This window comes from Antedon bifida, chromosome 5 (assembly GCF_963402885.1).
Source record: "Antedon bifida chromosome 5, ecAntBifi1.1, whole genome shotgun sequence".
Classification (NCBI taxonomy): domain Eukaryota; kingdom Metazoa; phylum Echinodermata; class Crinoidea; order Comatulida; family Antedonidae; genus Antedon; species Antedon bifida.
The window spans coordinates 18,589,769-18,605,510 of record NC_136230.1 but is presented as its reverse complement, the minus strand read 5'-3'; the positions used below and the strand labels follow the sequence as shown (position 1 = coordinate 18,605,510).

The window sequence follows — 15,742 nt, the reverse complement described above, 5'->3', positions numbered from 1 at the left end:
CATTATTTTACGAGGATGGCCCGTTCAGCCGAAACTGATCATTATAGACCCTTCCAAAAATTCAATTTGACAAGACATTCACATACAACAACAATAATAATGGGTACGAGTACGCCAAATTATGGGGTTCGAGTTAGCTAAACTGACTTGGGGATGAACGAGTTGGGGATGAACGAGTTGGGGATGAACGAGTTGGGGATGAACGACTTGGAGATGAAGGGTTTGGAAACAGCTAGCTTCATGATGATTGGTTTGGTTTCACCATGATTGGTCTAGCGATAAACAATTTGACTTCACGTGAAGGGTTTGATTTCGCGATGAACGTTTTGTGTTCATGATGAATGATTTTGCGATGAATCGTTTGACTTGACGACCACAGATTTGACTTCGTGATGAATGAATGTTTAGGTTGATGATAAATGCATTGTTGTTGAATGGTATGAATTGAGGACTATTGGAGGAAGTTTTTTTTTTCAGAGCAACCTAGGCCAGTAATTTCCAATTTCCGGGACTTAGAAGCTTTATTTTTCAAAATTTTCTTACAGATCGGCCCACATTTTTTCGCACCCACAGACAGCAACTAGCCTATGCCTCTGGCACTATATAACGTAATATTGAGAGATTTATGGGGTCTATATTTTTTAGATTTCTTGAAAACAGAGTTTTCACATGCCTATACACACAAGAAAATACTCATGGTAATAAGTTTTTTAAACTCTACATGATGATGTGTGCATTATTATGAACCTTTTTTTAAAATTTCAAATCAGGACCCTATTGGAAATAAGCTTTTTCAGCTAGCTTTATGGGTTATCTTAGTATGTATAAAAAATAGGAAGAAACCCTGGGCTGTGGGTCCTTCTAAACACCACCAGATACCACCAGATACCTACTAGAGCAATAAATCCTACCACCAGAGAGCAGCCACCTGTTTGGAATTGATTATTAAGGGTATATTGCAAATTTCAAAGCTAAATTCTTTCAGAAAGTGATAAAAATTGAAGTTTAAAGTTGAATTTCTCGCCGTCGTATTTCAGAACCGAATGCGTTTGATAAACATTATAGCAACGAAACGAACGCATTCATCCGTGTCTCATGTGTATTGTATTCAACGGTTAACTATGAGGCGCTACCGATGAATTTATTTGGTCAAATAAAATCAGAAATTCGTTTCTGTACACTATAACATTTATTAAAAATAAATAAAACTGAATGCCAACTACCTTTTGTCAGTGATGGTAATCGTATGTTAAAATAGAGTAAACTCATTATAGAATAGGAATGTGGAAAGAGAAAATAAAACAGAAGTTTTAACTTGATATTACCGTGTATTTTATGTCTAAAGAAATCTGGTGAAATAGAAAATATACAACATTTTTTATTTAATTGCTAAGCTCTTAATGCTATAATTATAAGAGACATTGAATTAGTAAAGCTAAATAATGACCTTGAAATTTTGGATGAGTCTGCAACAAAGGGAAATAATTAAAATTAATGTGCAAAAAAAATGTTATCGTATGCTATTTGTTATGTTATCGTTACCGATTTTGACATACAAAACATGATAAAAACATAATGTCAAAAGAAAGACTAATCGCGCGATTGGTGTATTTTATGTGACTGACTAAAGTAACAAAAAAGCATCGGTAGCGCCTCATAGTTGACCGTTGAATACAATACGCAAGTACGCAGTACACGGATGAATGCGTTCTTTTCGTTGCTAATGTTTATCAAACGCATTCGGTTCTAGAATAAGACGGCGAGAAATTCAACTTTAAACTTCAATTTTTATCAGTTTCTGAAAGAATTAAGCTTTGAAATTTGCAATATACCCTTAATAATCAATTCCAAACAGGTGGCTGCTCTCTGGTGGTAAGATTTATTGCTCTAGTAGGTATCTGGTGGTATCTGGTGGTATCTTGTGGTGTTTAGTAGGACCGCCGGGCTGTTGTTGTTGTTATGCACTATTTTTCATTGATCCATGGGTATCATTTTTTCAAATCCATCTTTACAGTCAGTTCTTCTTCATACTTATAGATAATATAAATAACACAAACCTGCATTTTTCTGAACAAAGTAACCATACCCAGAGTTTTTCGGAACTAGAGATAGATACCATGTGTTGCGTCTAGCCAGATGAAAGGGGCTACCTGTACATTTATAGATGTTGTGTTGAAGGCATGGTGAAAGGATTTCAATCTACTGGTACATGTTTGTTTTGATGTTGCACATACTTTTGTGTTATGTTCCTGTGCTTGGAGAATGACTGTAGTTGATGGGTCATTGGTCATGTATGTGGCATCGGTGTTGCATCTATCTGTCTGACGGCTTAGTTTTATCAACTATGAACTTGTCTTGATGAAAAACATAAATAATAAAATTCGTCCTAAATATTAAAAACCTAACCCTCTAAATAATCTGTCTCAAACTAAAAAAAATATTTAAAAAAAATTGTCAAGTAGGAATACAAGCCTACTGAGTCATCCAGCTCGTCGATCCAATTGGGTGTTACTTTGTATATGAATGAATAAAACATACATTATACGTAAGCATTCAGAATCCTGGATATTACTTTTAACGGGTCTTGTGTGTCATATTTATCATGTACAAACACAATCTGTTAAAAGTCATAAATACCTACGTAAAGAATGCGAATGTACGCTGCAAAAAACAATTTATGTCCTTGGTTAAAGTACCCTTTTTTTCTGGATCTTTCTTTTAGAAAATGTTTGGATCCGCTCCAGCTTGCCATAATGATGTCGCATTTAATCCAGTTATTATTGCTGACCTGTGTCAATTGGCTGTTGTAGAGCCTGTCAGATGTGTGTTGCTCTGCAAATGCATGTTAACACATTACATGTCATGCAGAGAATATATTCAATAAATACTATGTGTACAACAAGCGAGGTGCAGTAGAGAACTTTTTGATTCATCTGATTCATTACAGTGATTATGATTAATATCAATCATTGGATAAACACAAAATGCAACCGTTTTTTAATTAATTTAGTAAAAAAATAGCAATAAAAAATGGCAATAATGTTTTTTTGACAACCTATTAAACAAATATTTTATTACAGCTAATACAAACCTTAGTATTTGGAACATTTTGATACAATGTCAACAATGTGTTGATATATTGAAAATTAGGTGAAAAATATTGTATTTCAAAAGTTAATTATTTAAATAAAATTAATGGTATAATTTTCTTTTTAATTTGTTGTATGATTGATTAATTTACTGCAGCTGTTTTTTGACATAAATTAATATAGTAAATGGATTTTGGTAGAAAAAAAATCTACATCTACCCCCTCTATGGCGAGTAAGTAACTAGCTTTTTCGAATGTTATAACACTTGACCTATTTAATTTTTCAAAATATTTTGGTATGCATCGATGACCCTCGACCTAATCTACCATTTGCCACCCTAGTTTCACAAACTATTTTGCATCTACGCCCTCTACGACGAAAAGTAACTTGCTTTTACGAACCTTATAACACTTGACCTACTCAATATTTTGGTATGGATCAATGACCCTTAACCTAATTTATCTTAGTTCCGCGAACTTTTTTGCATATACGCCCTCTACAGCGAATAAGTAACTAGCTTTTACGAACCTTATAACACTTGACCTACTTAATATTTTCAAAATATTTTGATATGGATCGATGACCCTTGACCTACTCTACCATTTGCCACCCTATTTTCGTTTTTGCATCTACGCCGTCTACGGCGAATAAGTAACTAGCTTTACGAACGTTATAACACACACAAATTAAAAATTAATTTTAAAAATTGCGGAACTAGGGCAGCTAATGGTAGAGTAGGTCAAGGGTCATCGATCCATACCAAAATATTTACAATTATTTGACCGGAAGAAGTAGAGGTCAAGGCTAAAATGTTGATGCAATAACAACTCAATTAGACAGTTATTACGTATTAAAATCTGTTTTTTGATATATTTGTGACATGTCCCTTTAATTTAATTTGAATAAGGAACTAGGAACTAGTAAACAACTTTACAGACATTATTGGACTATTGTGTATAACATTTTAATTCATTCACTCATTCCTTCATTATTTAATTCCTAAAATCTTCACATATATGGGAAAATGAACATTTGAAAATAATTAAATTTCAACTTTTTGAAATAAGCAGCAGACAAAATCTGTACAGAAAGAAACAAATATGATGATTAAATAAAGAGTTTGTGTAACAATAATGAAAAGAGTAACAAAACATATTGAAATTTGGGAGAAAATCGATGAAGGATATCAGAGATACGCAATGAATATTAATTAAGTCATTTTTATTACAGATAGGAATGGTTAATTCTGTGTACCCCATAAATTGCATGTGTAATTTTTAAATTCACACTGTTTTTAGGGCACGGTATCTCAAAATTAGCATCTAAGCTATTGGATGAAAATGTCCAAAATCATTACAAGGTTCAATAAGCTGGCAGGAGTGGGCTAATCAAACACAAAAGTCATACCTAAATCAGAGCTTTCTACTGGCGAATTTTCTCCACTGCTCGAGGTTGTAGTAGCTGAAATAAAAATTATCATTTGGTAAAAAAAAAACACTACAAACATATGTATTCTGAAAGGGGTTAAATGTAGATCTACAGTACTATAACAAACTACAAAATAAAATTTTCAGCACTAAAATTAGCACCCTGGGAATTACTTCCGAAAGAGAAACTTGTCACAAAATGAGACCAATTGTTTAAGTCAAATTTAAACAAACTTAATTTGTGTTTTGTATGTAACATTAGGGTTGAGGGATGGGGAAGAGGATGGGTGCAAAAAGGAACAATTTTTAAATATATTCTTTATCCATTTAGTAATGAAATATTAATTGTTTTCATGTTTTACAAATATAATAATATACCACTAAACACAGTAAAACATTGCGATGTTTGTTGAAACTATCACCGTCCTAGTCGATTGAAATAGTACAGTACATGTAACGATACATCACTACGACGTGTATATGTTTATATTTATGTAAAACAATTTGTGAAAACCACCTCTATTCGGGGCAAATCATAAATTCAATTTAATCGCCAATAAATATTAAATTATCTAACTCTACTTAATTAGTAGGCCTAATGGTTTTCAATTGTTTCTTAGAGCCAATTCATACTTAAGTTGGTTCCTATCCTACCCACCAAAGTTGTTCTGCGTTTAGGGCATGTGATGCACCGTAGGTCTATCCTCTACTGGCTTTACAACGCTACTCATGCCAGTGAGGGAAGGGTGATGATGTGGGTGGTTTAACTGCAATAATAAAGATTTGTACCTAATATACGGCGACTGAAAACGCTAGCTCATTATCCGTTTAAAAAAAATCTATATCCAACCTCTGCAGCACAGATTGAAAAAAAAAATTTCTGAATTTCTGTTGAGTGAGTGCTTGCCTTTACGACGCCTGAGGGAATAGACACTTGTGGAACAGAGATTGGAATATTCCATTCATCGCAAATCAATACATTGTATAAACGTATATTAAATCTATCAAAATAGTATTTTTTAAAGAAAATCGGCCTGTCTTCAACATTATGATGCTGTACTCGAGCTGTTCAACCAGTTTCCAGCCATTAAAAACAATTATCGTAGGAGGAGATAGGAAAATGCGAAGCATCCTCGTATTATTGTGTGCGGGTATTTTTCAAGATGGACATCCATTAGACAGTGTATACCACATCGAAAAACACCCCTATTTGGGGCAAATCGTTGAACCTAAATTCGTTTTAATTGTCAATAACTAATTATCGAACTCAATTTAATTAGTAAACAGGGTTACATCAGGTGGTTAAAATCAGTACCGAAAGTACGAACCAACTTTATATACCATCGAGTAAACATTCTAGAAATAACACGCGATTTACCGAATTTTGCCCTTACGTAAATTTATATATAGATACTGTATATAATATGATACAAAATAGGTACAATTCAGCACTGTAAACATATTTAATTCATGTCATAGGATGGCATAAAAATTGTTGACGTTCATATATTTTAACATGTGCATGTTGCATTTCCGCGGATAACCCGAACTCGTCAAAGTGACGAGTTCAAATCTAGTTGGTTATCCGCACTTATCCGATTTTATGAAATGTTATGGTTGATCATAAATTCTGAAAAAAAAATTCATTTTTCATAATATAATATAGAGCAAATTTTGACATTATAAAAATAGGATGCTATGAAATAAATAAAAATTAAATAAAATGCGCAAAATTAATTTCAACTTCCTACGCGATTCATGACATTTGCGCATTTCAAAAATACTTGTGCCAACAATTTTATGCATATGGTGCGCACGGAGTAAAAAAAATCATGTTTTTTTCTCTTGAATTATGATTTTCCAGCCTTTCCTAGTCATTTTAAAAAAGATTGACATCATTTCAAATTAAAAAAGAAAGATCTCTCGGATGTGGTGACGTCATCATGGCCGCCTTATAGGATTTTTGTATCTTTTGTCACAGCTCATCACATCTCACTAACCCATACTCCGTTTCCCTCCAGATTTTAATATTGTCTAGGTCAATCAAATATCTTTTGCAAATACTTTAATTTTAATGACATCATGTCAAAAAATTTGAATAACCTGGATCACTTATTTTTATCTTTACAGTAAATTTCAATATGTTATAGCTCGTCAGAATGAAAACTGACCCCCGTGGTTAAAATGTATTATCGAAGCGATGTCGATTCATGTAACAATTTTTCAGAGCGGATGTTGTGACGTCATCATATGGCCAATTGAACTAAAAAGGTCAAATTTTAATCTTTTGCATCATAGTACATCACATTTAAAAGAGAGTGCATCTATATGCTACATATTCAAATCTTTTTAACATGCTAAAATGTTGTTGCTCAGACAATTTTCTTTCGAAATTGCTATCTTCGTGTTTAAAATTGATGACGTCATCATGCTAAAAAAAATACTAAAGAGAATATCTGATTGAATCTGGGAAGAAGAGACACTACCAACAGATTGGCAAACGATGTTAATTACACTCATACACAAGAAAGGAGACAAGCTAGACCCATCAAATTATAGAGCAATTTCCTTACTTTCAATACCCAGTAAAGTATTCTGTAGAATAATTATAAATAGGATAAAAGAAAAAGTTGAAGCAACGTTAGAAGAAAGCCAATTTGGATTTAGATAAAGGAAGAAGAACAATGGATGCCAATTTTCGTAATATGACAGATAATGGAAGGGCAAAGAACACCAGGTACCTGTACATTTGATACAATATGGAGATAAGTCCTTTGGAAAATGCTCAGCACCATCAGTATCAATCCAAAGATCATCAACATCATCAGAAATCTTTATGCTGACACCAAGTGTGCAGTGGTGAGATAGATGGTGAGATTACCAACTGGTTTGATGTGCTGGTGGGAGTTCGTCAAGGATGTCTCCTATCACCAACACTTTTTAACATTTTTCTGGAATTTGTTATGAAAGATCTAAATAGTATTCAACGTTCATTTGATCAGAACAGCAACATCTCACTAGATGTAAGATATGCAGCACCACCCTAATTTCATGCATCTTTGCGAAACTGTCGACCGAAGAGCTTGAGATAGCGTGTAGCAAGTGGGGTATGAAGATCAATGTAGACAAATGCAAAGTTATGACTTCACAAGATTCTAACATCACATAGACAGCAAGTGTTCGTTTTCTTGTCTGTCGTCGAATCTCCCTAGCAGCAAGTGCATTTGGAAGACTAACAGTCCCGATATGGAGCTAAAGAAATATTGAAAAAAATTAAAAATTAGATTATACATGCATTAAAGATGTATTGTCCCTTGAAACACAAAAAATTAAGGTCAAAATATTCTAAATTTAAATTGGCCATATCAAAGTAATATTAAAGTTATTCACTTTAAGTCGAAAATTCGAGCCAAAAACAACAAGTTTACGTAATTAACAGGTAAATTAATTTGATTACATTTCGTCTGTAAAATCATCGCGAGCGAAAGTAAACAAAGATTTCAAATCACGAGTATGCATTATGCATGATGCTAATTAGGATTGTTTACAACTCGTCACGGTTGAGAAGGTGTTTCACACAGATCGCGAGGAAGTTTTATGATTATGCATACAGAGTAGCCAAACAAGCGCGTTGCATTATGAGATATGTTTTGATTGAAAACTTTGACTGGAAGTCAAAGTTATTTTTTGAACAAAAACACGTCTGTATTTCAGTTAAATGATTTTTTTTTCGACTAATTTTTGGTGAAAGTTAATAACTATTATGATACTTCAAAATGACTCACTTTCTTTCGAAATCTTTTTTTTTTTTTTTTTGGGGAATTAGTCAAAGGGACAATACATCTTTAAACATCCCCATTGCGACATATGCATCATAAACATGGACTCTAAAAACCGATGACAACAGAAAGCTAAATACATTTGAAATAAGATGCTTAAGAGCAATACTTGGTGTTACGCGTTGGGACAGACTAAGAAATGAAGACGTAAGTGACAGATTAGGAATAAAAGAAACAATCTCTGAAATAATTCAAAAGGAACGAATATGCTGGTTCGTACATGTGATTAGGCGCACTCCAAACACATATGTTAAACAGAAGTTACAAACAGACCTTAAAAACAAAAGACCAAGAGGGTGTCCGCCAAACAGATGGAAGGATCAACTAATTAAAACATAATACCGGTCTACCTCTACTAACAGCAGGACAGAACGCGCTACAAAGAGTCAAGACGTCATCATGTTAAAAATTGAAATAAAAGGAGGGTCCAGTATTTTCACCTATGCAACACAAAACAGACACACTAGTAACAAAATTTTATTTTCTTCAGATAATAATGGCATACGGTAATCTTTTTCTGCACGCAATATTCTAATGTATGATTAATTTTTATCTATACGGTATATTTCAATCTGTCATAGCTCCTCGGAATGAAAAGTGACCCGCACAAATAAAATTTATTATGGAAGCTGTTGAATTGTAGATATGAATTCATATACAAATTTTGTCTATCTGATGTCATGACGTCATCATAATATGGCCAGAATTCAAAAAGTCAGATTTTTATCTCTTTCGTAAATGTTTGTCGCATTTAAAAGAGAGTGCATCTCACATTTACGTGCCCAAAATTCTTCAAATTTTTTTAATATAATTATCTTCTTAAATATTTATCTTTATATGTCACTTTTATGACGCCATCATGTTAAAAATTGGATTAAAGATGGGACACTGTATATAACATATACAGTATATGTTATATACAGTGTATTCTGTAAATACTGTATGATACAAAATAGGTACAATTCAGCAGTGTAAACATATTTAATTCATGTCATAGGATGGCATAATAATTGTCGACGTTCATATATTATAACATATGTGCATGTTGTTGTATTTCCGCGGCAAAGTGACGAGTTCAAATTTAGTTATTCTTCTTTCTGTTTTTCTGTTTTTACACAGAGCATAACAAAATTGATTTTTTCATTATATATACTTTTAAAGCCTTTCCTATTTATTGCATAAAATGTGGGACTATTTCAATTTGAAATCACGTCATACGAGGACTCTGAATTAGAAGATTTGCACATGTTTAATAGTTAAAAAATATTGTAAAATTGATGCCTATTTGTGGCAGGGACAAGCCAGATCAGTGACATGTCGTAAATATTTAATTTTGAGATAATATCATTATTATGCAGGTTATTATCTGTTTTATAAAAACAATTATTGCAATCCGACTTTTAATTACAAAGTTATGTGAAATTTAAAACATGTATGTGTTGGAACTCTCTGGATTATGTTTCGGAGAAATGTGCGTTCAAAGTTTACCACTGTGGCCTTCGCGGAATGAACACGCTTGCAACGGACAAGAGGACACAGTTTTATTATTGTTATATTGCTAGTTATCAGATGTTAATAAAATTCCGACAATTTGCTCACGATAATACTTTAATTGTTTAGCAATTTCAGTTTTGTCTTGATCTTTACACGGCATTATTAATTTTAATTTTTTACCAAGTAAAGTATACACTGCTCTCATGTTGTGTCCTGCTTCCTCCTCTGAACCACTGCACATGTGTGTGGATATTTGACAGCTACAACATTGTGAGCATGCGCAGTCGTGAGCTTTAAAGCCATATGAGCACAATTGGCCAATCACAGCATCGAATACAGCGTTCATCGTTAAGGAAAATATTTTTGTTTATATCACTAAAAAAGTAGTTATCATTGGTTAGGATGAAGAACAACTGAAATCATTGTCCAATAGAAATTCACCTCCTTAAATTAGCATTATATTCATAGTAAACAAGCCAGATTTCTCTTAGAAAATGGTAGCATACGAACCTTTTGAAAAGACAATTCTACAGGCGAAAAATTCGACATCTTACAAAAACATAGCCTTTACTTGTTTTAGGTTGAACAATAGAGAGGTTTCGCAATCTTACGAATACGATAACGAAAACGGATACGTCACGCACACGTATTCGTTTTCGTAAGCCATAAAAAAATCTGTTTCGCCTGGCAACGAAATATTGAGGCGCGTCCAAAATATGACTGCGGTAAATTTGAGCGAAGCACAGGTATGTGTTGCTTGGTGCTTGGCTGCCTAGGCCTAGCGTAACATCAAAGAGAGTGAGGACTTTAAAAACTGCTATTTATCAAAATTGACTTGACATTTTAGTAAATTACTTTAGTAAATTACTTTCAATAAATCTATAATTATATTATAATCATGAATCATTCCTGATTCAAATGCAAAATGTGCAAATAGATCAAAAACTATACTCGTTTTGTAGTTACGAATATGACTGGTGATATTCGTCAAAACGAATACGCTTTACGAATATGAAATGGGGATCAGCTCAAAAGTTTCACAAATGTATGACGTATCCGTTTTCGTTATCGTATTCGTAAGGTTGCGAAACCTCCCTAATTTTTAAAAAAACCAACACAGTATGATTCTAGAATACATAATGGTTAGATTTAATCGATAAAATATTTGTCAACATGATTTTGCCTATTCCAGGCTGTATCTCAGTTCGGGGATTACCGACAAGCGACTGGTTTGGCTTGTCCGTGCCACATTTAATCTATTGTAGCTCCTCGGGATAACTGGTGAACCTCCATTCTTTTAATTTATTATGAAAGCATACTGTATACGAGTTGTAGATATAAATTACTGCAACATTTTTGCTTGCCGGGTTTTTTTATCTTTCATCATAAATCATTATATTCAAAACTACTGTTACATTAGTGGTTGATTTGAGTTATGTTAGTGGTTAATGTTATGTATGCGGACTTAAAAGCGGAAAAATATGACTTGATTTATTTTGAGCCAATACAAATATGTATAAATTTGAAAGAGCCAGAAATGCCTTGTATATGGAAAAACTATTTGCAGGAAAAGCGCAACAACAGATTATCAGACGCATATACATATGTTACTAAATTGCAGATATTAAATATCATCATCTGTTGATAATTTCCATGACTCTTATGGTGATACAATCTTTGTATATGCTTCCGCCAGGTACAGTAGTTTTTGGTCTACCAACTGGTCTTTTAATGTGAATAATATGATTCTCTTACTTACTATCTGTTTTACTTTCACCATCACTGAATAGAGACTTGGCTCTAATTTTTTGAGAATGTCGTTCATTTCTTCTTATTCTAATACGCTGCTTTAATTCTTGAATCTCTTCATCTGATGCATCAGAATCATGATTACTGTCAAGAATGGTTAACTGTTTCCATTTTATTTGCTCAACTGCAGAAATGATTGCTTCTGATATACAAAAATGAGCATTTTCCTGCAATAGAAAAATTATTACAGATAATACAATGGGTGAAATATAATCAGGGATGTTCCACTTTTAAAAGAAAAACATACCACTTCTTAAAGCTCAACCAATGATTGTCAATATTCATTTTAGTGGTAAATTTTAAAAATGTAAAATATAGGTGTATGCATTTTAATGTATATTACAATAAAAATGTAGTTTCCTGAATGCCAACTCCAACTGTATTACCTCCGTCGTTATTGAATAATCAATAATACCCTCCCACGCTATTTATTAGAACTTTAAAATAACAGTTTCAGCAAAGTATATAATCTCAACATACAAATAAACTTAATAGTAGATGAAGGTGAAAAAATAATTATTCCTTAAAAATTACACTGATTAAACCAATGTTATGACAGTACCTTGCCGTTGAATCGTTTTGCATTATTCTTATGTTAAGTTGAATTGACTTTTAGTCCCATTTTTTTCTGTGATTGCCATACCCTTGGTAATTTACAAACCACTGAGATTTATAAAAATTATAATATTATTAGTGGGTTATGGTTTATTTCTGCAACTAAATGGTATGCTATGTGTACCATCTAGGTTGTGCCAACAGATTTTTGAATAATTTAATCAAGCTTCAGCATAAATAACCCACAATTTTCATTTATGTGCATCAGTAGGAGAATACTTGATAAAAGTATATATGTAGCAGGTCACTCACTTTCCTGGAATTCATGTGGTTGACCATACTTAACTAATGTAGGCTATATACCTGGGCTATAACCACTAAGGTGTTTTATTTGAAGAAACTGGTATCTAATAATTACTTGAGTGGGACCTTAATGGATGTACCAGCTCTTGGGAGGAGACAAGTAGGGTCACTGAACTTATAAGTCACCCTCTTTACTGTTCCTTGAATAGTATGTATATTCTGTAATTAACTCTTTTTAAAATTCACAATATGGAAATAACTTGAACTAATAGCTACAACTTAATCATTCTCTGAGTACCTGTATATAGTGTAAATCAAGTACTGTTGAGAAATTAACAAGAGTCTGTGTCAGTAATATATAGCTACATATATATAGAACCATGTTTTTATATAGATTATATAGAAATAAATCGTATAGAGGTGAGAGTTTAGTGTCAAAGTGGGCAAAATTCATCTGACTGGGTTTATGTTCTATGTTTCAAACTAGAATTTGAAAATATTGCCAGAAATATACAAAAAAACTAAATCTGGTCGCTGGGTAAATAACTATAAGAAAACAGAACATAAACCAAGTCATTTTCGCACTCTTTTTAAAATTTCAATTTAATTTCTCGACTATGCACAAAATAAAGATGGAAGGTTACATTTTTTTCCAAAATACAATGCATTAACATACCTGACATTTTAAAGTGTTGTTTAGATTTATTTTGTTTATGTTAGTAATTTAATTTTGTTACATTAGTATATAATTAAGTTTGTTTAGTGGTTAATATTACATTGTTAGTTGATTTGTTAGTGGTTGATATATGACAGGCCTACACAGCATAAATGTTGTGTACCTATAATAACATTGCATGCTAATTATCTTACTCTGTCTAATTCAGGACACATTTTGAAATCTTTTAATGACAAAAAACTGAGTAGTGATTGACCTTCGACTGGGCGAGGGAAGTAGCCATCTGTAACTGGAGACACACTGCAGGACCCTACAAAATAACCAAATGCACTGAAATTAATATTAAACGAGAGATATTATAATTCACAACACTTTTGAATGTATTAATAATTATAACAAAATATAGAATAAAGTGTAACAATTCTCAACAACAAAGTTTATTGCAAACTTCCCAACTTGTAAAAATGAAATATGGGAATTTTTAAAATACATCAAACCATAGAGGGAGCTTTTAAAAAATGTAAAGGTATTGGTATTTATAATAGTAAACCTGGGCTGGATGTCAGACGTGCCAAAAACAGAAAATACGATGCCAACTCATTATTTAACTTAACTAATAATACATGAATGTATTATCCATTTAAACCTAACATTATTTACACGTCGTCTAGTAGTACCAAATATGATACGCTTAGGTTTTTCCGGCATGCATCGTGATACAATTAACAAACAATTATTCAATTTAGCTTCAATTATAATAGGATTTGGATCACTATACAAAATAGCACAATCGTCGGCATAAAGAAAAAGTATACAATGAGGATCAATTGATGTTACAATGTCATTATTACACTAAGAAAAGTAGGGGGCCCAGAATACTGTTATTAGTACATGCTATTATGACCCAATGTGGCATTCTTAACAGCAACATATTGTTTTCTGTCTGATAAATAAGACCAGAACCAGCCAGTGGGGTCACATCCTATATCGTACAGTTTTTCACATATAATACCATCAACTGAATCAAAGGCTTTACGCAGCATGTCCTGTAAGTTGACCATTAGCCATTTTCGAATTAACATGGACGATGAGATGAATGAGGTAGGTCTCAGTTGAGAAACCTTCACTGAAGCCAGATTGTAGGCTATATATCAGATTGTTGTTTTTCAGATGATTGGCTAGTTGGACATACATTGCCCTTTCAAGAATTTTTGATGCAATGCATAAAACGCCAACAGGTCGATAGTTATTGGGGTCTGTACGATCCCCCTTTTTAAAAATAGGCTTAACTTTACCAAGTTTAAAGTCATCGGGTACATTTTCACTAACAATTGAAGCATTAATTATGTGTGTCAGTGTAAGCTTAAGGATACCTGTCCCGTCTTGTAAGAAACGAGCAGGTATTTGGTCAATAACGCTGATGAAGTCATCGATGAAATCGTGATATCTTGGTGGCCGATAAACACATCCAACAATTATCGGTTTTGTATAGGGAAAGATAATTTCTATCCAAGTGGCTTTCAGAACTGAGATAAGTAGATCTCTCATTAAGTTGATCTCTTTGTAAGTTTGTCGCTTACATATAAGAGGGTTCCTCCGTGTGAATCATTTAGACAATCTTGTCTAACAGCACTATAACCACTTATTCGTATCTCATTGTATGTTACCGTAGCATTTAAGTTTCTGAGACTGCCAGCACATCAGGTATTTTCCGCAATCAACTTGATTTCTGAGAGCTTTGGTAATAACGATCGCGCATTGAGATGAAGAAATGTTAATTGTTTTTTAACACTGACAGATCCACCATGGGATCAAACCCATCAGTGATTTTGATCTGTGATGGTGAATGATTTAGAACAGCTTCATTTATTTAATTGGGTATGTGTACAAAAAGTCATTTTGACAAATCTAAGTAGTGAAATTTGCTTTCCTATAGTCGTTTGGAGACACTCGTCCACATTTTATGTGGCACTCAAGGTTGCAATCTGTACTTCTTATGCACCTATGTGATACCACAACGGGTCTATCACATACTGAACATGGGTTCTTCACTGGACCCGGATTCATCTCTATGTCACCCGTAGATACCCATAACAAAAAGTCTTAGTAGTTATAGCTCTATAGCGGTTAGCTTTATAGTCTATCCGGCTTAGTAGATATAGAGCTGTCGCCTATTTATCACCTACTAGTAGATAGATATTTGATAGATTTTTTATAGTCGTTATTTACGACATTATTTGCCTATTATTGGGCTATTAAAAATCTACATAAAAATGGCTATTATTTGTCTACTAAAAATCTACATTATTTGGCTATTATTGGGCTATTAAAAATCTACTTAAAAATGGCTATTATTTGTCTACTAAAAATCTACATTATTTGGCTATTATTGGGCTATTAAAAATCTACATAAAAATGGCTATTATTTGTCTACTAAAAATCTACATTATTTGGCTATTATTGGGCTATTAAAAATCTACATAAAAATGGCTATTATTTGTCTACTAAAAATCTACATTATTTGGATATTATTGGTCTATTAAAAATCT

At 32.9% G+C, this 15,742-nt stretch overlaps 1 protein-coding gene across 2 annotated transcripts in view; it reads right to left on the bottom strand.

The window, feature by feature from the left end:
- Positions 1 to 15,742, bottom strand: part of LOC144842633 (run domain Beclin-1-interacting and cysteine-rich domain-containing protein-like) — a 93,186-nt gene that overhangs the window by 33,688 nt on the left and 43,756 nt on the right. For both annotated transcript variants that reach the window (XM_078699112.1, XM_078699113.1), the window contains 3 exons: positions 13,388 to 13,503; positions 11,610 to 11,826; positions 4,498 to 4,551 (listed from right to left, as the gene is read on the bottom strand). In XM_078699112.1, the coding sequence (XP_078555238.1) occupies positions 4,498 to 4,551; positions 11,610 to 11,826; positions 13,388 to 13,503 (387 nt within the window). The remainder of the gene's footprint in view (positions 1 to 4,497; positions 4,552 to 11,609; positions 11,827 to 13,387; positions 13,504 to 15,742) is intronic.